The sequence below is a fragment of the Pinus tabuliformis genome, chromosome 4_1 (genome assembly GCF_031772625.1).
Source record: "Pinus tabuliformis cultivar Carrire ecotype Pingquan chromosome 4_1, CPIR1, whole genome shotgun sequence".
NCBI lineage: Eukaryota > Viridiplantae > Streptophyta > Pinopsida > Pinales > Pinaceae > Pinus > Pinus tabuliformis.
In genome coordinates, this window is record NC_142303.1 from 179,713,216 (window position 1) to 179,738,472 (window position 25,257).

General features: G+C 37.6%; 1 protein-coding gene across 1 annotated transcript; it reads right to left on the reverse strand.

Annotated features, from left to right (window-relative positions):
* Positions 1-6,774: 6,774 nt before the first annotated feature.
* LOC149174791 (cysteine-rich receptor-like protein kinase 10) lies at positions 6,775-13,454 on the reverse strand. Its single transcript, XM_089419416.1, has 6 exons — positions 12,350-13,454; positions 8,888-9,021; positions 8,480-8,690; positions 8,155-8,398; positions 7,702-7,852; positions 6,775-7,361 (listed from the first exon to the last, which is right to left on the reverse strand). Exons 1-6 carry the CDS (start codon positions 13,326-13,328, stop codon positions 6,996-6,998), a joined length of 2,085 nt encoding a protein of 694 aa, XP_089275542.1. The 5' UTR covers positions 13,329-13,454; the 3' UTR covers positions 6,775-6,995.
* Between the last annotated feature and the right edge of the window lie 11,803 nt (positions 13,455-25,257).

Here is a 25,257-nt window from a genome sequence, read left to right on the forward strand (position 1 = left end):
AAAACTCAATGTCACCTTTAGAAATGAATTTACACAACATAATAATGATACATTTGCAAAAAAATCAACAAGGACTAGATTGAAACCCTACTAGCCATGATGGACATTTTGTCAAACATGTCAAAAACATAAAAGCTACAAGTCTTAACAACATAACTGAGCATAGGGGTCTCATATGTTGGAATTTCTAAGTCTGACACGTTAGAAACCCTTCATGCACTTTACTAATTTATTCCTACCTACTTGTTCTGTTAATTAACAAATTATTTACCATGTAAATACTGGAAATAAATACAATTACATGCTCAACACATTACAAATCATCAACTGAAGGAAATAGAAACAAGCACATAAGTGACACCGTTGTTTTTGGACTAATGTCCCCGAAAAAACCGAATGCAGGAAAACCGGTGCAACTATCTGAGGGTTTGATTTATTAAGTAGTTTTAGAATACAATCTGGGTGCCAAATCTGACTCACCTAATAGAGAAAAAATTTCGGCAATAGTACCTCTCTACTCAGAAGCAGATATTCCAGCTGAAACCCTAGATAAACACTCCGGAAGCTCCACAGCTCCAATCTGCCCCATGAAACCCCAGCATTAGCCTCTAGGGACTGTGTCAGCCTATCTTTGGCCCAGCGTTAGCCTAGCGTCACTCCGACTTGGCCCGTGTCAACCTCTGGAGGCACTGCATTAGCCCTCTGGCCCTCTGTGTCACCCACACTAGTCCTCTGAGGCACTGCGCATCTCCTGGTTGCCTCTGCATGAACCCTTGGTTGCTTCTGCATACCTCTCTCTGGCTACTGCGCTGATCCTCCCGGTGCTATCTCTACCTCTCTACTTTTGTATTCATTGCCCCTCAACTTTAACTCTGATCACTCTCTCAACTTTTTCAGCAAACCCAATCCTAGAAAGTTGAAATCTTGATCTCTTGGTGTGTTCTCCAAGTGACCCTCAAGCCTCCTCTTATACTTTTCTCGTTGACAAATCAACGGCCAAGATTAAGTACCTAATCAATAGCTAAGATTAGATCTGGCTTGATCCATGAATTTTGGACCATTCTAACAAATTTTTAAATTAATTCACATTAATATTTTAATTTCCCTAAGTTTAGACTTAGGGACTCCATTAAAAATATTAATTATTTTAATATCGCCCAAACTGTTTAGAATATGCCCAAACCCTTTTTGGATATTAGAGATATTATGTGCCTTAGCCTCTCCACCAATTTTCGTGGCTAGATCACATCCGATGCTACCCCAAATCAACATCATACTTATTTGAGAATCACTAAGAAGCATTGGTGCCTCAATAAATTAGTTGTAATTTTGTCTATTAGGCCATAGATACATTGTTCATTCATTTACAAGTAAAAATATGATGAGAGCCATACATAGCCACTGTATGATCCACATATAAACTAGTGTAATACTCATGAATTAACAAGGAGAAATAAACTCATATTAATGATGCAAAGGCCAATTACGTTTGGGACTTCCACGAACCACCCGACCATAAACATGGCTGAGCCAAATCTCTCTTTAGCCAATCACCCTCATGCCATATTCCAAACATGAATGTGGGATCTCATTAAAAAACATCAATCAAAGCCATCTAAAGCTTCCAGAGGCCAAACCAACTCAACCCATCAGATAGTGATTTCACCTCACGGTCAAACATAAAAAACCATCACTATATTGGTATCTACCTAAGCCTTCCAGGGCTCCAGAGCATTTTTTCCAACCAAAGCTCCAGGACTAGTAACTCAACCCATAGCTTGTTGGGCTCCAAAGCATTTGTCCAACCAAGGCTCCAGGACTAGTAACTCAACCCAAGCTGTTACAGGGCTCTAAAGCATTTGTCCAACTAAGCCTTTAGAAACTAGTAACTCAACCCAAGCTAAAAGAAAAATAAGAACCAACTAGAAAAATAAATAAATGAATCGACAACACCATGGTTATCCAGGAAATGGTAAGGCTAGGCAAATCCACTATCAATCTAAGCAATCCTCCATGCCTTTAACATAATGACCAATTATCCACATGCATATGCCATGCATGCCAAAACTAGCGAGGAAAACATACATGCAAGTCGGTACCTACAAGAAAAACTCGTTGTAGTTGTTGATCCCAATGTCCTCTTTCACTTTCCTACTCTTCCTTTGCCTTCTTGCTCCAAAACTCCAAGTATGCGACACTCCTCCAAGAGTGCTCCAAGGAAACTCTAAGTGTTCAAGTGTATGAGAGAGAGAATAGAGAGAGAGAGCTCAAAAAATGAATTGATAAAATTCTTTGAACCGATCCTAAGAAGCCTTTTTATTAATGAGGCCTTCATTTTTTTTAATTTTCCATTATTTTCCTTCATTTTCCTCCTCACATGCAGCCTGTGACCTTTCACCTCCCTTTTCTCCTAATTTCCATTATTTTCATAAATAAATGTGCTAAAATGTCATTTTTCTTTTCCAAATCCTTTGCCAATTTCTTTAGCCATTAATCAATCACCATCGATCCCCATCACTATGATATTGCCAAACATTCATCGTAGAATAAGTTTCCTATCAACCATGGTTATTAGTTTGTCTTTATTAACTTTTACATGAATTTTTTACCAAGGATGTTACAGGGAGGAAAATTCATATTCTCTACAATCGAAAGCACTTAAAAATGCCCCAGGAAAGAACATAGGCTTGCATTTTGGTAAATTAAGCAGATATTTTACATTTAGAAGGTACCTTGCAATGTATTGACACAACAAGATTTTTTAAATCCAAAATTATGAAACTAGAAGCAAATGAATGTGTCACATTAAAAGAAAAATAATTTTCAACTAGGACAACTAAAAAATACTCAAGAATGAGGGTTGGGCATGCATTTTACTAAACCAATCAAATTAAATTAAAAACTGATCAGTACCAATTTTGAGAACACTCTTGCAGATAACTTAGAATAATTTTTAAAATTAAGGAGGTTTTTGTCGAATATAACCTCCAAGTATATGCTCTTATATTTTGAAAAATGCCTCTATAAAACTCATGGTGGACATTTTTCGAAGCCCATTTTTATAGTTTTACTATTTGTTTTTTCATAATAAACATAGGATTTTAGCCATTCTTTTCAATTATGACAACAGTGCTTATAATTTTTCCTCCCATGGTCTTATGAATACTATTTGGTGCCTTTAGGATGATCAAGGTTCTCAAATTTCTTCTTTCAATGGTCTAGCAAACATGGAAAACCTCTTTTTTGAAGAGAAATATAAAGTCCCTCGGATATCCTCAATAGTTGAAGTCATTCAAATTGCCCAGTCATTCTCGAGAATGGTTGACGAGAAGGAGTGTAGGGATTTAATGGAGGAAGTATCATTAGAGGAGATTAAATTAATGATACATAGTTTTCCAAGAGACAAAACTATTGGGTCGGATGGTTGGGGTGTATAATTCCTTTTAGAGTATTTTGATATTTTTGGTCTAGATTTGATTGTTGTTATTGAGGAATCCAGAAAGGATGGCCAAATTTATCCTACTTTCAACTCTACGTTTATAGATCTCATCCCGAAATCTAGTCAACTTCTCTCATTCTCTGACTTCCAACCTATTTCCATTTGTAATGATATATACAAATTTATTGCAAAGATAATCACTTTCAAACTTAAGCCTATTCTCTCTAGATACATTTCCCCTGAACAATTTCCTTTCCTTGAAGGTAAACAAATTCATGAGGCCATTCATGCACAACGTCAAAAACCGAAATTTGAAAGGATTTTTATTAAAGTCAATTCATCAAGAGGCTATGATCGAGTAAATTGGATTTACATCATACTTTTGCTTACTCATCTAGGTTTTTGCCTTGATTTCATTAATTTAGTTATGTCATGTATTTAGTATGTTTCTTTCACTATGTTGATCAATGGTTCGACTACCCCCTTCTTCAATGCTCAACAAGGCCTGCAACAAGACTACCCCTTATCTCCTCTTTCTTTTTTACTAGTGGTGGAGGGTCTGAGTGAGCTTCTCAATTGTGCAAAGAGACGAGAGGCTTTCCATGGTGTGCTTATTGCATAACACTTTCTTATACTCAGTTGTTATTTATGGATGATATCCCTATTTTTTGTGATGGTAATTTCTAGGATACATCGACGTCAGTGGATCTGTTGTCTATTCAAGCATGACTATAAATGTTTAAAAATACTCAATTTCACGTCAGAATCTTTTTCGGATGCAGATATGTCACATGTCCTGGTTTCTTCTGTACTTCTATGGGCCTATGGAGTAAGACTTAAAATGCTTGGGTGTTTTGTTGAAACCCATTGGTTATTGTAAAGAATATTGGTCCTCATTAGTTGCTAAAGTGGATAGTCATTTAAATCAATGGAGTCACAGATGGCTATCCCATGCAGGTCACCTGATGCTTATTAAATGAGTGTAGAGGCCATTTCGATTTACTGGGCCTCATTAGCTTCGATCCAAAGTGCATTTTGGAAAAATTAGGAGATTTTTCTCTTTTTTTCTCTTGTCTGGAAAAAATGAAAAAGGGATCTTGCCTTGGGCCAAATGGGACCTCATCGCCAATCCAAAAGCTCTAGGTAGTTGGGCTCTAAAACAAGTATTTCAATTCTCAAAAGTTTGGCTGCAAAGTGTGGTTGGAGGTTGATCTCTATAGATAGTCTGCGGACTTTGGTGGTCAAGCATAAATATATTGTTCCTTCTGTCTTCAAGAAGAAATATATTGTTCCTTTCTGTCCTGATGATTGGCTTTAGAGGTTGGACAAACCAAGATCAAATATTTCCATTATTTGGCGTGTTATCCTTAATTATTTTGATATTATTGGTAGTGGGCTTGCTTAGAGGATTGGACGGGGAGATAAGGTTTGTCTTGGTCTTGACCCTTGGCCTAGGAGCGGTCATCGTCACATGCTCGCCCCTCCCCTTCCCCGCTTTTATTTTTGGCTCAGAGATCATGTTTTTTGCAAGCTAGCTCATATATCCAATGGAAACCTTTTCTCATTTTGGTGCCAAGGTTGGATTTCAGCTGAAGAATTGGGTATCGAGGAAGAATTCAAGGTTTGTTGGCAAGATTATGTACAATCTCTCATCAATAGTCCCCTTCGTCTAATGGAAAAACCAAATGAATAATCCGATGCATTTCCCTTGTTGATATATAAATGCCTAAATTAGGCTTCGTTTCCCTCATTGTTGATAGATTGAATCTCTGGAGAAATGGTGGTGGAGAGCTATATGGAAGGCCAAATGTCCTTTGAAATAAAAAATCTTTTTGTGGTGTCTCATGATGAAAACGATTCGTACTTGGGATGTCCTCCAATGAATATTTATGTTTAGGTGCGCTCTTTATCAAAATAATGAGGAAATTTCTCTTCGTATTTTCATGGAATGTCCTTTCTTTCAGAAAGTCTACCAATTGTTCGAATTTTCTCTTGGACACACAATTATTTGGATTGGTACTGACTTAGAGGGGGCATGGCATTCGTGGCACTCTCATCACATCTATCATACTTTTGAATCCCTCCCTCTAATTATTTGTTATGGGGTCTAGCTAGCTAGGCACAAGGTGATTTTCATGGATAAGGTTTCGGTCCCCTGTCACAAAACTGATGAGGTGTTGGTTATCTTACTTCCCCAAGGAAAGGACTCCACTGCCCCCTAGGTGATTACCCTAGAAAGTATTGATTTTCAAATTTATTGGGTTATTTTCATGGAGCTTCCATAGACAATGGCCATTAGTGTGGTGGTGGTTTTATTTTATTTCTCTCCTCTTCCCACTTCTTTAAATTTAAAATGGAATTGGGTCTAAGATCAAATGCCAGAGCGTGCGAAACTTCTTGCCTATGAAAACTTGTTCTTGTTCACAAACGAGAAAGGGTGTTCACATATACACATCATTAGGGACTTAGAACTATCCATCAACTGACTCACTCGCAGAAACATTTACCTTACTCCTATTATTGAAGAGATTATTTGTATGGTTGATTCTTTTTCTTCTTTCTCTTGTTTACACATTTACAAAGAAAAGAACATTAATTTACATTGCTTATCTAAGGATAGCCTTCATAGGGAAAAAGAGGTTATAATGGAGCAGATCAATGATCAGTCCGTGGAGTCTTCCCGTCACATTTAAGGGGCTTGGTTTTTTGGTTTAAGCAGAGGATAACTTTCATATCTATATTTTTCACCATCATTTCTCATGCATATACATGTGTTTTAATCTTTAGCGGATTTAGTTGCACACAGGTTCCGGTTTTGACATTAACTATTTTCTTATGGGATGTTGATCTCATTAATTATTATCTATGATATATATAGGATAGTTAGTTATGTTCTCTCTTCATTAGGATATACATTGTCATCGATTTTTGTACAAACTATTATTATGCTCTGCACTTTAGGTAAGCCTGTTGGTTGGTGATATTTTTATGTAGCTTAGTTACTTGGTAAAATATTTATACCTTATGAAAGTACACTATTTTGCAGCTATGTCTTATGAAGGTGGACTTCACTATTTAACGAATGAAACGTACTTTTCATTCGTTAATTATAAATGAAATTACTTGTTTTTCTCCTCCATAGAAAAGAAAAAATTTAAAGTTTAAAATAAACAACTTTAAATAAAATTGTCTATACATAACTCTCCCGAATTTTACAAGTTAATTACTCTTCTAAATAACAAAAAAAAATCAATAAAACCTTGAAATTTCAAAAACCCAATTCTTATAACAACAAAAAAAAAAATCAATAATAACTTAAAATTTCAAAAACCTAATTATCATAAATCAATAAATATAATAAATAAAACTATGTTTACATAGATAAATATAACTTATTTCTCTCTGCGTTTGCCCAACAGACCTTTCCCACACACAGCATCTTGGCAACTTGCATTTATATCTGTTCCATTCCTTGCTTTATTAAACATGCTATATGCTAAATTAATGTTCAAACATTCCCTGCAATCTCTCTCTTGTTTGAACAGCAGATTTTGCATTACCGAGCTACCAAGTCACTAATGGAATCTTTGGCATCAGATGCAGGAACCGAACGAGTGTGAGCGGATGACACAGAAGAAGATGCGGTTGCAGACGCATGTGGCGATCCAGAACTCGTGATTTTGGTGGCCTGGGAAAGATAGGAACTCACAAAATCAGGCTTTGTCGGATCCGGTAAGTACGTCATGGAATCAGTTGAAAGCATCAAAGTGACCGTAGACATCGCTGGACGAAGATGGGATTCGGTTTGTGTACACAGAAGTCCAATCTGAATGCATCTCAACACTTGCTGCTCATCGCACGTTTCAATTATGGCTGGATCAATTAGTTGCATAATATTTCCTCCATCGTATGATCTCCATGCCTGCATTAACACAACGGACATATTCACAAGATGGGCGGTGAAATCCTAGCTAGTGTAAATGTTTTATAACGGTTTTAAGGATGTAGTTTAGTAGTTAGGTGACCAAGCTAGTTTAATAGTTAAGTGACAAGGTTAAATTTCAATAAATTTTGTACATAAAAACTTTCATACTATATAAAAAAAAACACGATTTCTTACCTTCTTACCCATACTAAAAGAATCCTAGACAAAACTATATAGGTATGAAGAACCTGATATAATTAAATTAAAGTAATATGCTGATATAATTAAATTAAAGTAAATATGCTGAATTCAAGATCGGATGGAAACATTATCTCACCCATCCTAAAAGAATCTGCATTTCAGGTGACAGATTGTAATCCGTGTTCTTTCTTCCCGAGATAATTTCCAAGAGAAGAACGCCAAAGCTATAAACATCAGCTTTCATAGATAATTGTCCCCGCATAGCATACTCTGGTGGCATATACCCGCTGCATATCCAATGTAAAATGTCAAAGATTACATATTGCGGTAAAAAAAATAGAACTGGATAAGCATAAGTTATGAGCAAAGCAATTGTGGTTGTAAATCTGAGAAAGTAAAAGCTTAACTGAAAATGCAATTCTTGAAAAGGAAAACAAAGATGCATAAAGTACAATTACAATAGTGTCAAAGAAAACAAAGATTGCATAAAGTACAATTACAATACTGTGAATCCTCTTGAAATAAAATCAGAATGAGTAAAGCATATGCATTGACAATGTATGAGAGCGATGTTGTATTGAAATCTTACTAAGTTCCAGCAACAACTCCTGTGCTGATGTGAGTTTCATCTTCAGGGAAAAGTCTTGCTAACCCGAAATCTGCTATCTTTGGATTCAGTTGTTCGTCCAACAACACATTGCTTGCTTTAATGTCCCGATGAATAATCCGCAACGGAGAATCCTCGTGAAGATAGAGAAGCCCGCGAGCTACTCCCATTATGATGTTGTGACGCTTCTGCCAATCAAGCGTTTTGCGTTTGTTTGGATCTGTATCTGTGAATGGGATTAAAAATAAGTGTTCTTTGAACATTAATGTTTGGTATGTACATAGATAATAAAATGGAAGTCACTTACCGAATATGATTGTATCAAGGCTCTTATTGGGTAAGTACTCATAAACTAGCAACCTTTCGGATCCCTCTGCGCAACATCCTAGTAGATTCACAAGATTTCTATGTTGAATTTTGGCGACAAGTTTAACTTCATTGAGAAATTCTTTCCTCCCTTGCATAGATTTTAAAGACAATTTTTTGACAGCTATTTCTTTTCCATCCTGAGTAGTTCCCTGAACGGTTCAAACAAGAAAAAAATTCCGTATGAAACTTTTGTAAAGCATTTTAACTTAATTGCCTGCGTGCAATATATTTGTTTTCAGGCTAGGAATCTGCATCCAACGGTGCTTAGTGCGATTAGAGCACCCCATATTCATTATAATTTAAAACTGTAAAAAAGACAAGTGGTAGCTTTCTTAGCCTATGTTACCTTATATACAGGACCAAAACCTCCCTCTCCGAGCTTGTTACCATGATCAAAGTTTGTAGTAGCAGCTATCAATGTTTCCATTGTAAATACTATGAGTCGATCACGATTGATTAGTGTGCTTTCCTCCTCATGTCCTGTATAATGAAAACACAGAGTTATGTTAGAAAATATAAAAATAAAAATAAAATTCTATATTTGGTTACCATTGAAGATAACGATAACGAGGTTTACCATGACAATAAAATTGTAATATAACGCTGTATTAATGCACAATATATAATAAGTATAGGTTTAAATTTATCTAGAAATATTAATAAAAAATTATCAAATTCGAAAAATATTAAAAAAACTATCAAATTCGACAAATATTAAAATTTGTGTGCGTGTGTTTTTTTTTTTTTTTTTTTTAAATCTAATGGACCTCGATAAAAATAGTGTATTTTTATCTGGGAACTAATAATGTATTTTTTTAATTCATAAAAGGGAGGGAGCTGCAGAAAATTTAGAGAAGTATTAAATGTTTGGTAATTAAATTAAGTTGCGAATAATTTTAATATAGTTTTTATTTTCCAAGAAAGATATAGAGGTGGAACATTTGTCATAAAAATTATAAGTTAAAAAAATTTCAAAAAATCTTGTATACACGTGTTTAATCATGTTTTCTATAATCATGTTTTTTATAGTGGAAATGGATTCAGCACCATCAAAAATTTATGAGATATTCAAGATCTTGAAGTTTGACAATTATAACTTAGATTTAAAAAAAATTAGCAGATATTATCTAGATAAACCTGTAACTCTTTGTTTATACCAAAAAAAATGGTTTTCAATATTTTTCGAACTATTTAACTTATTCATTAATGCAAAGTATGTCACTCCTTGTTTATACAAAAATAATGGTTTTCAATATTTTTCGAACTATGTAACTTATTCATTAATGCAAAGTATTATATGTTATCAGTTAGATGTAAGCAAGTACAAAATGTAATTGATAACTTATACTGCGGGGTACATTAATGGATAAATAGTTCAAAAAATATTGATATATTACCCAGTATATTAATGGATAGATAGTTCAGGAAATATACTACCCAGTATATTAATGGATAGATAATTCAGGAAATATATATAAAAGCTGCAAAAATTGAGAATATTCAGAAAATAGATTTAGGGAAATCAATTTTGAGAAGTATTAAATATTTGGAAATTAAATTAAGTTGAGAATAATCCCAATACAGTATTTATTTTCAACAAACCTGCTGCTCTTTGTTTACCAAGAAAATGATCATCAATATTTTTTGAGCTATTTATTCATTAATGCAAAGATAGTATATGTTATGAGTTAGATTTAAGCAATTACAAAATCTAACTGATGCCCTATACTGTCCGTAATGCCTAAATAGCTTAAAAAATATTGATATACTACCCGTGTATTAATTGATAAGTAGTTCAGGAAATATTGATATCCTGTCACAGATTTGCTTTTTTTAAAGGCTGAAGCGACGTATAATTAATTGAAGTTTTGACAGGTGTACTTTTCTCCTTGAATGGCTGGCATGCACGCAGCCCTGCGAAATTTTCTTTTTTATACTTTCTGTTTGCTGTGTATTTTTTCAGGCTGCGTGTATAACCAGAGCTTAGGGGTAGGCAAGGAGAGTCAGATTTCCTCCTTTTAAAGGCGGGAGCGACGCATAATTAATTGAAGTTTTGACCGGAGTACTATTCTCCTTCAATGGCTGGCATGCACGTAGCACTGCGATTTTTTTTATTTTTTTTTCTTCCTGTTTACTGCGTATGAAAAAAGAGTTGTTCAGGGTGTGTGTAACCAGAGCTTAGAGGTAGGTCAAGAGAGTAGTTCATGCTGTAGTTCATGAGGGGATAAATTCCAAAATAATTTTTGGTTAGGAATTTTTGAATTGCAAAATTCTAAATTTTTAGTGTTTTATTCAGCGTCATTAAAATTGGATGTTCTGAATTTCACAATTTGATAACTGTAACTTGGTTTTATTAAAATCTTTTGGCCACTCTAAATTAGGCAACTTAATATCCGCAACCTAGGTTTTTTTTAATTCCCATCAGATTTATCATTAAAATGGGCGGCATCCCAAATTCTACAATTTTACCACTATAACCTGGTTTATGAAATCCCCTCCTAAACAACCTAACAACCTTAACCTAGGTTTTTTTTAATTCCCACCAAATTAAAATGTCTGCTATTTAGCCTACGCTTAAAAACTGTCCCCCAGAGGTTATTGAATAACAGTGACGGATATCTTATTTAATTGAACGCGTTTGCAGAACTCTGTTTTGGCCTGTTTGTCAATATATGTAGAGTGTATGTTATATAAGATTTCTGAAGATATTCGCATGCGGAGCCAAGGCAGAGGCGAGATAATTACAGAACAAAAAGGGTGTTGTTTTTCCGGTTAGGAAACAAAACTGAAACAGGGCATTTCACTGTGTTAGAAAACAGAGTTGAACAGGGTATTTTTGATGTTGTTCAACTTCAAAAGGAGTTGAACAGGGGATTTTTGATGTTGTTCAAAAGGAGTTGAACGGGGGTTTTCAATATGTAGTTAAAATTCTCTCTGAAATTGGATGAATGTATGCTCTGTTTTCTCAGAGGCATAATTCGTGTATTTCATTCACAACTATTATTTTCTTTAATAATCTATTCTCGCAGACTGTGCTCACCTATACACGATTATATTGTATGGTATCTTATATGTGATGGTTCATCATATCATATTTGGAAAATACCATAAGGGCTTGCTAGGCCGTCCACTCGCAATATCTATTCTTTTCGCCCCAGCCCGTCGACGCTCGAGATTAGGATTATGGTAGAATAGTGGAGAATAGTGAAACATCAGAGTTTGACTGGAGGCAGATCGCGGTCCAATTTTACCTGGAAGGGTGGAATTAAGGTGTAAACATATCTCTGGCCATTGCTCTCAATGGCCATACACTTATGTTCTTCTAGCTGAAGGATTAATCAAAATCTCCAGAACCTTATTAACTCATAATTCTAAAGAGTTAATTCTAGTTTTTGAAAAATTCGTGAATTTGAATAAAAACAAATGTATTTGCTAAATTAAATTATGTGAATTTTGAGATAATTGAAACTTTTATTCTGTGAATTGAATAGCTGCTACCCAAAATTCTTAAGCAATAAAATTCAATTCACTTAAAACTTTAAAGCACACAAACCTTAACATAACTGAAATTTTACCCCTAAAATTTCAAACCAAAAACCTTTACCCCACACAATACACACCATAAATTAACTAAACAGGCTGTTCCTTATCCTATATTATCTAGAAAAACAAAACCATCCACACCTGTTTATTAGAAAAACAAAACCATCCACACCTGTTTATTCAAAGGTGTATTGAAATTTGAAAACTCTATCAAACAACGAATTTAGATGGGTGTGTGATAGTTTCAATAACATGCAATACCTACCTTCGTATCCCCTTCGAAATTGAGCGGACTTCAGTCTTCTCCCAGTTTCGAACGCGCATACGATTAGCACCGGAACCAGGCCACCCACAATACCTAAAATTATGTGGGTTCTTTTCTGTGAATGCTTGATCTGTGTATGATTAGCTGAACCTTCCACAGGGACTGCTGGAAGCACGGACGAATTATAGAAGGGATATATTTCATAACGAAGTATGCAGCTTCGGCTCCAATACTGAACTCCTGCTGTGGGATTGGATGTGAATATTGTATTGATTGAGAAGGCTAGACATGTGTTGCAGTCGTCTGTGGTTAGATCTCTGGTGCACTGGACCAGACCGTAAATCGTTTGAGAAAACGAGTCTAGGGCAGTACCATAAGCAGATCGTTTCGTGTCATTTGCTGCTTCCCCGGACAATTTGTTTAAGAGATTCTTAGCAGACGCTTGAAAGTCAGTCGGGATAAAGACACCTGTGTCCCCGCCAAATGGCTCCGCGTAATTAGCCCCAACATTTGTCTGCATTATTCCGATGAAACTGTAATTTTGATAACGTAAGAAGCAGTGAAAAGGCCAAGTACGAGCGCCAACGGTTCTTCCACATTTTTGTCGGATGGTAGTCGTTGCCAATTGCAAGCAAGTGTAGCATTGGTCGACTGTCATGTCTGCCCTGCACTGGAAGAGGCCATATACTCCACCAGAAACGGAGGTGTTAAACCCAGTTTGGTTCGCCCCTTGAGCAAGACTATCCAACACAGTATTCAGATTGCGCTCAAACGTACTGCCTTCTGTATAGTTGCCGCTATCGCATACAGTTGTCGGCGACTCTGTCACCGCTTTGCAAAGCTGTCCCTGAAGTGTGATATTGATCCAGGCCGGAACAACAATAATTAAGTAGAATAGTTTAATTATTTGGCCGATCAGGAGGGGGCGTGCAGAATCCCTTCCATGGAAGCTCATATTCCGCTGAATTCGGATTGCCATCGGACAGTGGAGAATCTGTGCATAAACATAGGGATGATACAAGAAAAACACTTGCAATCAAGAGAAAAATTATTTAAGGGAGCGCGTAGCGAAAAGTGAGGAGGTAGGTCTTCTGAATGGGACAGCATAACAAAATGGAGGACGTAAAGTCTTCTTTATAGGAAAGAATAGCAAAAAATGACTCCACTTCCGGTGGTGGGCAGAGCTATTCGAAGGAATTTGGGCCACATGTTTAATTGTCCATTTTCAACTGGGTTGTTATTTTAAAAACTGAATTTTAGTCCATGGTATTAGTTTTGATCCATTGTATGTTACGTGCCGAGGGGTTATTGATGGTTTTTAATTTATTTTTATAAAAATATATATATATTCAAACACATTTTTTTTTGTTGTTAGCCCTTCTTATAAGAAATCAGTATTATGGGCTAATTTGTAGCTTCAATGCTTTAATTTTTTTATTTTAGTCTTATTTATTTTTATTTAAATTTTTTATTATTTTTTTCTATTATTTCTATTTATATGAATTATAGTTTTTTTTTCTAAATTTTTATTTTAAAATGAATTATTATTATATTAAAAAACACATTTTAATAAATTCAATTATTAAAAATTATATATATTAATAAAATATAAAACAGTAGATTTTAGGTTTCTATGATCCATATCAAGTTTACAAAAGATTTTTTGGCGAAGATCACATGAGACATCATTTGTCGCGTTTCGAACCAACCAGTGTGGTTCATCTCCAGCTTAGCAGGTTAAATAGACAGAGCAAAGCCTCCAACGGCTAAAAAGACCAACAACTACTTTTGACTAGGTACTGGGATCAAAAACCCTTTTTAATAAAAATGTTACCCTAAGGGGACAGTCCTTTAAATAAAAATAATATTATGATAAAAAATATTAATAAATAATTAAAATATTAAAAATAATTAAACAGTTATGTTCAATTAGTACCTAAAAATAATTCATGATAATAGTTAGTTAAAGATAAATAATTAAAAATTATATCTAAGGGAAAAAATTACTCTAGACGGGACCAGTTCCTTAAATAAAAATAATATTATGATAATAGTTAAATAAAAATATTAATAAATGATTAAAATTTTTTATATAAAATATTAAAAAATAATTAAACAATTATGTTCAATTAGTAACTAAAAATAATTCATGATAATAGTTAGTTAGAGATAAATAATTAAAAATTATATCTAAGGGAAAAAAATTTCACTAGAGGTACCAATCCCTTAGAATAAAATAAATAAAATAATTTTGTGATAATAATAATAATTTTTTTTTTAATAAAAATTATATGATAATAGTTAGTAATAATACATGATAATAGTTAGTTAAACATAAATAATTAAAATTATATTTAAGGGAAAAAATTACCCTAGAGGGACCAACCCCTTAAAATAAAATGATTTAATGATAATATTTAGTTAAAAATTAAAATTTTTTATAAGTTAAATTAGTAATTAAAAATACTTCATGATAATATTTAGTTACAAATAAATAATTAAAAATAAGAAGGAACTAAAAACAGGACCATTCTTATATGAATAAAGGAATATAAAAGATAGAGATGAAAAAATTAAAATGAGTCATCCTAAAAATAATAAAGTAAGTTAAAAATAAATAAGTATAAAATAAAATATAATAATAATAATAATAATAAAATAATAATAAATAAATAAATACGAAAGTTATAAAAAATAAAAATAAAAATAAATAAATACATAAATAAATAAATGAATAAATAAATTTAAAAAAAAAAAAAAGGAAGAAGAAGACTAGGTCGAGAGTGTTGGGACCCAACACCGACTGATTTTCCAGCCATCATCTCTATTGAGATTACTCGGCCTCTTTTCAATCTCAAGCGCCTCCCTAAATTTCCGATGATGGAAGTGCGAAACCTTAGCAATAACACTAGCTTCCTCAATACAAACATGATGATTGGTTTTCTCGGCGTGCTCAGCTAAAGCGGAAGACTTAGTACGCTTATGCTTAAGATCTGCTGCATGCTCACTAATCCTCTGATTAATGGAGCGACCAGTTTCCCCAATGTAGGGGGTCCCACAAGAACAAGGGATCAAGTACACACCTTTCATATCTTTAGGGTCGATAGGATCCTTCGCTGATCTAAGGGACATACGAATGGTGTTCAGGGGCCTAGAGGTCACAGTGACACTATGCGACCTGAGAATCCTATCAATCTTATCAGTAGTCCCTTGAACATACGGAGGAAGGACACCTGGAACTCGCTCCTTTGGTTCTCGATGAAACAGCGAATTCTTCGAAGCTTTAAGGAAAGCCCTCTGACCCAGGAATCTACTATAACCATTCTCAACAAAGACATCAAGGAGATGGGATTTTTTTCTCAAAACTCTCCTTATCCGAGATCCTTAGGGCCCGAGTAGCGAGGGTATTGAGAACACCCATCTTTTGAGCCGGGAAATGATGGGAACTGGCATGAAGATACTGCTCAGTATGTGTTTTCTTCCGAAAAACCTGGTGGCCGAGGGAACCATCACTATTCTTAGAAATAAGAATATCGAGGAACGGAAGGCAACCATCGGCCTCCTGCTCCATGGTGAACTTAATGGCAGAGGATTGATTATTGAGATGATTGAAGAAGAGATCTAATTCCTCTTAGCCGTGAGACCAAATAACATTGGTGTCATCCACATATCTTCTCCAAAGCTTTGGCAGGAGCCTGGAAGAGTTTAGAGCCTTGGACTCAAAATCTTCCATGAAAAGATTAGCAACAACAGGGGAAAGGAGTGAGCCCATGGCAACCCGCAGGTTTGCTCAAAGAACTCTCCCTCAAAACAGAAAAACGTAGAAGTGAGACAGATCTCAACTAACTTAGCAGTGTCAGGATCTGTTAGGCGGTTGATCACCTCCATGGCCTCACTAATAGGGATGCAAGTGAAGAGGGAAACAACATCAAAACTAACAAGAATGTCCCCAGGGTCAAGCTTGATGTCCTTGAGCTCCTTAATGTAGGAAGCAGAGTCCTTTACGAAGGACTTCGTACGACCAACCAAGGGCTTAAGCTTTAACGCAAGGAACTTAGCAAGAAGGTAGGTAGGACCACCAATGGTGTTGACAATGGGCCTCAAGGGAGCCCCATCCTTGTGAATCTTGGGGAGACCATAGATTCTAGGCGTGATAGGGTTGCTTTCAATGAGTTTATGGTGCAAGGAACTCAATGAGCTAATGGATTTAATGGCAAGCGCCACATTCTTAGCAACCTTCTTTAACGGATTCTTAGGAAGCTTTTTGTAGCTACCACTATTATGAAGATGATCCAACATCTTGCTGCGGTAATCAGCCTTGTTAAGAATGACGGCAGCACCACCCTTGTCTGCCTTTAAAACAATGATATCCTTGTTCTGGTTTAAGGATCTGAGAGCGACAGATTCTTCCTTGCTAAGGTTGCTCTTAGGGGGCTTAGCCCTTCTCAAGACAACCGCACAATCTTGCCTGATGGTGTCCTTGACCCTATCAGGTAAATTTCTGATCCCAAACTCTATGTCACAAATAATATCATCTACAGGGATTTTCTTTGGAGCCAAGGCAAAATTTAAACCTTTGCCTAAAACTTTAAAAACAGAAGGGGGAAAGGAGAAACTGGAAAGATTTAAAACCCTATTAGAACGAGAAGAAAGGCAATGATTATAAGCCTCATTCTTATTATTCTCCATGCTAGACATATTAGCATTAAAAAATGATAACTTATTATTCGAATTTTTATTATTAATGAATCTATTACTATTATATTTATTATTAAATTGATTATTATTATTATTGTTAATATTCTTATTATAAATATTAATATTATTAATATTCTTATTATAAATATTAATATTATTAATATTATTACCATAAACATTACTCTTATTATTATTATTAATCGTATCAATATTATTATTAATACTATTATTCATATCAATAATAATATTACTCATATCATTATTACTACTATAGTTACTAACATTAATCATATCCTTATTATTCATATTAATAATAATATTATTATTATACAAATCATTCTTATCGCTTATAATAAAATAGTTATTATTCTTATCATACTAATTATCAATGTTATCAATACACTTATTACCAAAACCATTAGGAGACAGGGTACTCTCCGAAGGGAGACTATCACGAACACGCGGACGGGGAGAGGGGGTCAAGCCATCTTTGATCCCCACGGACCTGTGAGCCAGATCTATATCCAGCACCGCGGTCGAGCTATGCACCGAAGACATCAACCGGCCCAAAGGATGACTGCAAGGAACCAGAGGACGAGGAAGGGGGGCCGAGCCCTCGCTGACCACCTCTGACCGGCTTGCCAACGCTATTCCAAGTTTTGAGTTCTGCACACAACCAGCTGACGAGGAAACCGAGCTGACCAACCGGCCAGCACAAACGACAGCGGGCTCTACAGATTGGCACTGTAATGAAGGGCGATCAGAATTAGGTGCCCTCGGATCTGAACCCCTGATGCTTGTTAAATCTATACCGGGCTCTGCAGACTCAGCAACCCTCAGCGCAGGCATGGAAACAGAAGAAGGTATCGGAAGAGGGATACCCATCGCCGTGCTACTGCTGCCAAACGCTACTTGTCCCAAGGATGGAGAGGAAGATAGATCTGGGTGGTTGTCGCTAGAGGGATAGCAATCATTATCACCAGAGCGGCAACCTGAAAGAATGCTTTCCTGGGAGCCAAACCCCAATCTGCAGGAAAGGGCAGCACGGTCATCAACAGAGCTGCCAGATAACCAACTATTAAGCGCAGAGATTTGGCAAGGAGAAATGCGGCTCCGGGAAGCTGCTCCCCTAGATCTATCCTGAACTGCTGAATTTTCAACAAGCCTCTGAAACTTAGAAGCTTGATGCTGCTTCCGAATCTCTTCTAACCGAAGGGACTTCAGAGCTGAACAGGCATCTATTCTGGCCCAAAGGGAAGATGAAAACAAGTTCCCAAGATCCAGATGTAAACCCAAAAGAAACCGAGACAGCAGATTCAGAGATTTCCTGACCCTACTGATTTCTGCCCTAATTAACGCCAAACTCGCCTTAAGGAAAACCTGATGGTTTTGGGGAGTGTTAAGGCGATGATTAATCCGGGCAAAGACAGGGATGGTGGAGGAGTCTCTGCATCTTTTAAGAAAAGCTAGATCCGTCTTCAACCTTGAAACCTGCAAGCGTGCCCGTTCAAAATGATGGACCTTGGTTGCGATGGCTTTTCCGTGCAGGGATTCAATAGTAGAGTTTAGGCTTCTGTGATCCATATCAAGTTTACAAAAGATTTTTCGGCGAAGATCACATGAGACATCATTTGTCGACGCGTTTCGAACCAACCAGTGTGGTTCATCGTCAGGACAAGTTGAAGAAACAGATCCAGCTTAGCAGGTTAAATAGACAAAGCAAAGCCTTCAATGGCTAAAAATACTAACAACTACTTTTGACTAGGTACCGGGATCAAAAACCCTTTTTAATAAAAATGTTACCCTAGGGGGACCAGTCCTTTAAATAAAACTAATATTATGATAAAAAATATTAATAAATAATTAAAATATTAAAAATAATTAAATAATTATGTTCAATTAGTACCTAAAAATAATTCATGATAATAGTTAGTTAAAGATAAATAATTAAAAATTATATCTAAGGGAAAAAATTACTCTAGAGGGGGACCAGTTCCTTAAATAAAAATAATATTATGATAATAGTTAGATAAAAATATTAATAAATGATTAAATTTTTTTATATAAAATATTAAAAAATAATTAAACAATTATGGTCAATTAGTAACTAAAAATAATTCATGATAATAGTTAGTCAGAGATAAATAATTAAAAATTATATCTAAGGGAAAAAAATTCACTAGAGGGACCAATCCCTTAGAATAAAATAAATAAAATAATTTTGTGATAATAATAATTTTTTTTTTTAATAAAAATTATATGATAATAGTTAGTAATAATACATGATAATAGTTAGTTAAACATAAATAATTAAAATTATATTTAACGGAAAAAATTACCCTAGGGCGGGCGCGCGATCGCGCTGAACGAAAGTTGCGACGAAGCTGCGGACATAATGCGACGATATGTGCGACGAAAGGAAAAACACTTATGCGACTAAGTGTTGAACGCCATACATATATATGCGATGGAGTGCGACTTGAGGTCGACTTGTATGCAAGCCTTAAGGGTGCATGTTGAGTGGTTTTGGGGGTCGGCCAAGGGGCTGCACACCCCATGTAAACCCACGCTATGTAGTGTATATATATGAGAGCCTTGAGGCTCATTTGAACAACGAACTTCACATCTCTTCTACGCATAGATCAAGAAGACAAGTGAATAGTGTGTAGAAATAAGAGGAGTCTGCGCATATCTCATGCGCTCCTCTTGAGGGTGCACTTAAGGTGATCTTGAGTCGGTCAAAGAGCGGGCAAGGTGTGCCCGAGGTGTAGTGGATGTGCAGATTTGTGCAGGACTTGGTGAGGAGGATTAAGTGGCTTGGGTGAGCACTACTCTTTGTGCAAGGGTGCACACGGTTGTAAAGGTAGCTTGCCTCTCTTGTAATATTTGGTTAAGTGTGAGACTTGGTTCGGCCAAGACACGCTTGTTTATTATAAACTGATATTCTTAATAAATTGTCGGGCAGACTCACATTACGGGGAGTTGCCCCTCCCCTTTATACTTGTTGCAATTGTTGATGTTCTTGTTATAATTGCATGATGATAATGAATGAGTATGGGCTTCATTAAGTATAAAGGATAATTGCATGTTTACTTGGTTGCGAAACACAAGCTAAGTAATGTTAATGTAAAAGTAGGCGTAGTCCACGAATGTTAGTATTGGTGAAAAGAAAGCGTTCGGTGGTGCCGCACCTTGCTACAAGCGGTTGAAAGACTACCGCAGGTGTAGGGGCATGACAGGTGGTATCAGAGCTCGGTTGGAGCTGGTGAAGCAAGTGTGCATACACTTGGAAGTTGATGACAGGTGATATTGAGGCTTGAACAGGTTCAGGTGTTGAAGCATTTGAAGGTAGTTTCAAGACTCGGTTTGAGCAAGGTTGCTCGTGATAGTGGGAGCAGGTTTAGTAGAGGTAAAGCTTAGTGCTTGGACCAGGCTGAACGACAAGGCATGGCAAGTTTGGGAGAAGGTGAAGGGAAGCTCTTGCTTACCTTATACAGGTTGAAGAGGTTGAAGGAAGAGAAGCCCTGGATCCAAAAGGAACTTGAAGTCTTGGAAAAAAATGTTGAAGAAGAGCTTCTTCAACTTGGTTGGACAATGGAGCAAGGTGAAGTTGCAGATTGTGCTATCAAGGAAGAGGAAGCCGTGATGATTGAGGATGTTGCTGACATGACCATGATGGAGGATGAACTTGAGGATGATCAAGTTGGACCAAGGTCGTGCGGTTTGAAGACATGGATGAATGAGGAAGAGCCTCATGATGATGATGAAGAACAAGGATTGTTGATTGTTGCAGGACTTGTTGGGCTTGTTTGTGACCTTATGGTAGAAGGTACAGAGACCCGTGACAAGGGTGGAACTTTATGATTGTTGTGGATGAATGGGTCATGCTTTAGTCACATGGCTAAGTGCCTGGCATGACTCATGGGCAGATTGGAGGGCACACTCTTGGGTGGACTTCTCATGGCCAAGATCAAGAGATAGTCTTGGTGGACACTTTGGTGGAGGAATTATGATGGAGAGACTCATATGATGATGATATGGTTGGGTGACCGAGTTCACTAAACCAAAGATTGAAGACTCGGATGAGGATGACCAATTGTTGTGATGGGTCTATTTGGTTGGACTACATGGGCAACTTAGTCATGGACATCAGGTTGGAGGCATGAAGCATGGCATTCTTATATAGGGACATTATGTGGGAGCACTTGTAGAGGTGTCATGGACATCCAATGAGGAGTGCCAAGGCAGGAATGTTGTGCAGGTGGATTTGCTGGTGTGACATGGAGACTTATTACTTATGAGCCGATGGAGAGGTTGTGCACTCTTGTACAACAAGGCCATGGACTTGGATGGATTTGTGAGCTGATTATGGAGCTCATGATGACATGAGTTTGTTGTGACTTTTAGGGACTTCATATATGGTGGACTTGGAGGATTCGATGCATTGAGGAGCTGAGGTCAAGAGACTTTGATGCAGTATGGGATGCATACTTTCAAAGTACATGTATGGGCATGGCTTGGAAGAGTGACTTGATGTGGAGGATCGATATGAGACACTTTGGAGTGATGGAGTTACGATGATGATGATGCCTTGACTTGGGCATGGGTTGAGCCGAGACTCAACTACCTTGACACATGGGAGCTGATTGATCTATGATCATGGGCAGCACATGGATAGATGAGACAAGTGCATACTTGTTTCTATGGATGACTTGAGGGATGGCACAACTGGTGTTCTTTCCGCTCTAATACCAACTGTCACTCTGATACTTGCCGCTCTGATACCAACTGTCACGCCCCTACACTTGCGGTAGTCTTTCAACCGCTTATAGCGAGGTGCGGCACCACCGAACGCTTTCTTTTCACCAATACTAACCTTCGTGGACTACGGCTAATTCACTTGTCCTTAGTTTGTGTTTCACAACCAAGTAAAATGCAATTATCCTTTATACTTAATGAAGCCCATACTCATTCATTATCATCATGCAATTATAACAAGAACATCAACAATTGCGACAAGTATAAAGGGGAGGGGCAACTCCCAAACAAGTCTGTCCGACAATATATTATATTCGGTCTTTCTTCAATAATACAATACAAGTAATGCTTGGCAAACTCCAAGCCAATACTTAGAATAATTTACAACATAAGCAACCAGCCTTTACAATAGATGTGCACCCTTGCACGAAGAGTAGTACTCACCCGAGCCACTTAATCCTCCTCACCAAGTCCTGCACAAATCTGCACATCCACTACACCTCGGGCACACCTTGCCCACTCTTCGACCGACTCAAGATCACCACAAGAACACCTTAAGTGCACCCTCAAGAGGAGCGCATGCGATATGCGCACACTCCTCTTATTTCTGTGCACTATTCACTTGTCTTCTTGATCTATGCGTAGAAGAGATGTGAAGTTCGTTGTTCAAATGAGCCTCAAGGATCTCATATATATACACTACATAGCGTGGGTTTACATGGGGTGTGCAACCCCTTGGCCGACCCCCAAAACCACTCAACATGCGCCCTTAAGGCTTGCATACAAGTCGGCCTCAAGTTGCACTCCATCGCATATATATGTATGGCGTTCAACACTTAGTCGCATAAGTGTTTTTCCTTTCGTCGCACATATCGTCGCATTATGTCCGCAGCTCCGTCGCAACTTTCATTCAGCGCGCTCGCTTGCCCGCCCGCTCCCTCGTGCACGATGACTCACCGGCGCCCGTCGCACTCGCAACCAGATGTCCTTACATCCTCCTCCACCTGAAATCGTTGTCGTCCTCGACAACATACCATCCCGGTAGCCATCCACCAAGATCATCATCATCCACGATGTCGACCTTTCCATACAAGACAAACATCCCTGCAACATATGTAGAGTCTCATTTTCATCATATCTCGACTTAGTGACCAGCTGCCACCAAGCTCACCATATGTACCTCAACGGTATGCTCTCCATCAGATATCATCTCGATCCATGATCATCGACCCCTCTGTCACAATCTCCACTGCAACATCTCCTGTCGACCTCATCATGTGTCTCCATGTGAACTTCTGTCATGATACTCCAACAAAATGCTAACACATCTCTGCACACTTCGCGACCCCATGTCTGAACTAGTTGGGTAGCTAATCCAACCATCATGCTCAATCCATGAGGGTGAACATCCTCATGCCATCATCAGTTGTTCCTCAAACATCTGCCACATCTTTGACTCATCAAGAATCTACCTCCATAATCCATGCTCAGGTCCATGAAAACTCCATCCATCTGCAACATGTCATGATGCTTGATGCCAAGCCATCCTTGCACCATCAATCATACCTGCTCCATATATCTAAGGACTCATTGCCATGAGCAGCTAACAATGAGCCCCATCTTCTTCATCCATCTAAGAAGATGTAGAGGGAGTAGAGCCTGAAGGCTCTCCCTCACTAATCAACTCAATCCCTCACTAATCAACTCAATCCATCTGTCAGGATCCTCAATCTCCATCCTTTGTAGATAAGCAACCCGGTCTTCCCTTTGGACATCTGGCCTCACATATACCTCCTCATCATCATCATCATCCTCAACCAACTCTAGCCTTCTTGACAAATCCAAGATGCTATTTGAAAGTGATCTAATGACCAATGACTGCTCGGTAAGCTTTGCCTCAACAGTAGACAATCGCTTACTCATGTCTCCCATTCTTTTCTCATCCTCCACTTGCATCACTCCTAGCTTACAATCAGGCCTTGTTACACCAATGGTTGGAACACCAATGGGTACATCTTCCCTTCCATCATAAATGTAGAGCTTCTTCAAATGTGGAACAATCATAGCATCAAATTGTTTCATGAATTCCATCCCCAATACAGCTTCATAGTCATCAATCCGCACTATAGTGAAGTCCACCTTCCCGGTCCATTCACCAAGTGTAGTGTCCACCCTTTCAGCTATACCAAGAATCTCAATAGGAGGAGAATTCACTGTCTTCATTTGTGCCTTTGCCGGTACAAATTTCAGCCCAATCCTTCTCGCAGTATCTTCACCCATGAAGTTGTGAGAAGCCCCACTATCCACCATAGTGAGCACATCAACACCTCCAACTTTCATTCGAACATACTCCAACTTGTTCCTTTCAGGATCCCTTTTAGAGGCCACTTCCGTAGTAGCAGAAGCACCAAGTATCTACATCATCCCCACAGAAGCACCTTCATTCCTCACATCAGATTGTGCAATAGCAACCACCTTTGGTTTAGAAGGACAATTCTTCACCGTGTGTGGTCCAGCACATATCCAACACTTCAAGGCTTTCTTCGTCTTCAAACTATCATCTGATTTCAAAGCATCTTCCTTCTTCTTCTCTTTCGGTTTATCAGACTTCTTCTTCCTATCATCAGAAGTCTCATCATAATGCTCCACCAACCTGTCAACAGCAGCAAAAGCTTCCTCAAGTGTCCTAATCTTCTGCCTCTTCACTTCATTGTGTGCCCAAGGCTTCAACCCAATAATGAAGTTGAACACCTTGTCCCTCTCCGCCATGTCAGGAAGTTCCAGAGCTGCACTTGCAAACTCCCGCTGATATGCTTGTAGGCTTTCGGTCTGCTTTATGTACTTAATCTTCGTCCTTGCTTCCCATGTTTCATCCTGAGGACTGAAATGAGTCTACAAAGCCTTCTTCATGTCATCCCATGAAGTGATGTCATCAGCACTACCATTGGCAATCTGATCCAACCTCCTTCGCCACCACATCTTAGCATCCTTTGTTAAGAACTGAGCAGCTACCTTGACCTTTGTCTCATCATCAGATATACCCAACCGTCCCAATTATTGCTCCATGTCCCATAAAAAGTTACCAAGAGTCTTTGCATTCCTTGTGCCATCATAAGATTCTGGTTCCTTGACCTTCACATGAGGCACTCCTCAACCTGAGTTATGCCTCACGGCCTTCTTCAACACCGCTATCTTATCCTTGGCTTCGTCAAGAGTTTTCTTCAAGTTCACGATCTCTGCAAGACCCTGATCCCTTGCTTCTTCAACCTCCTTGACCCTTACTTCAAGTTGTGTACACATAAGATCAGTGTACTCATACTGTGTCCGGAGTTCATCATGTTGTGTTCGGAGTTCATTGAGCTCTTCCTTTGTCTTCAAGTCGGCCTCTTGTTCTTTAGGAAACAAGTCCATCTTCTTATCCCAAGAAGTCTCCATATCCTCCATCTTTTCCA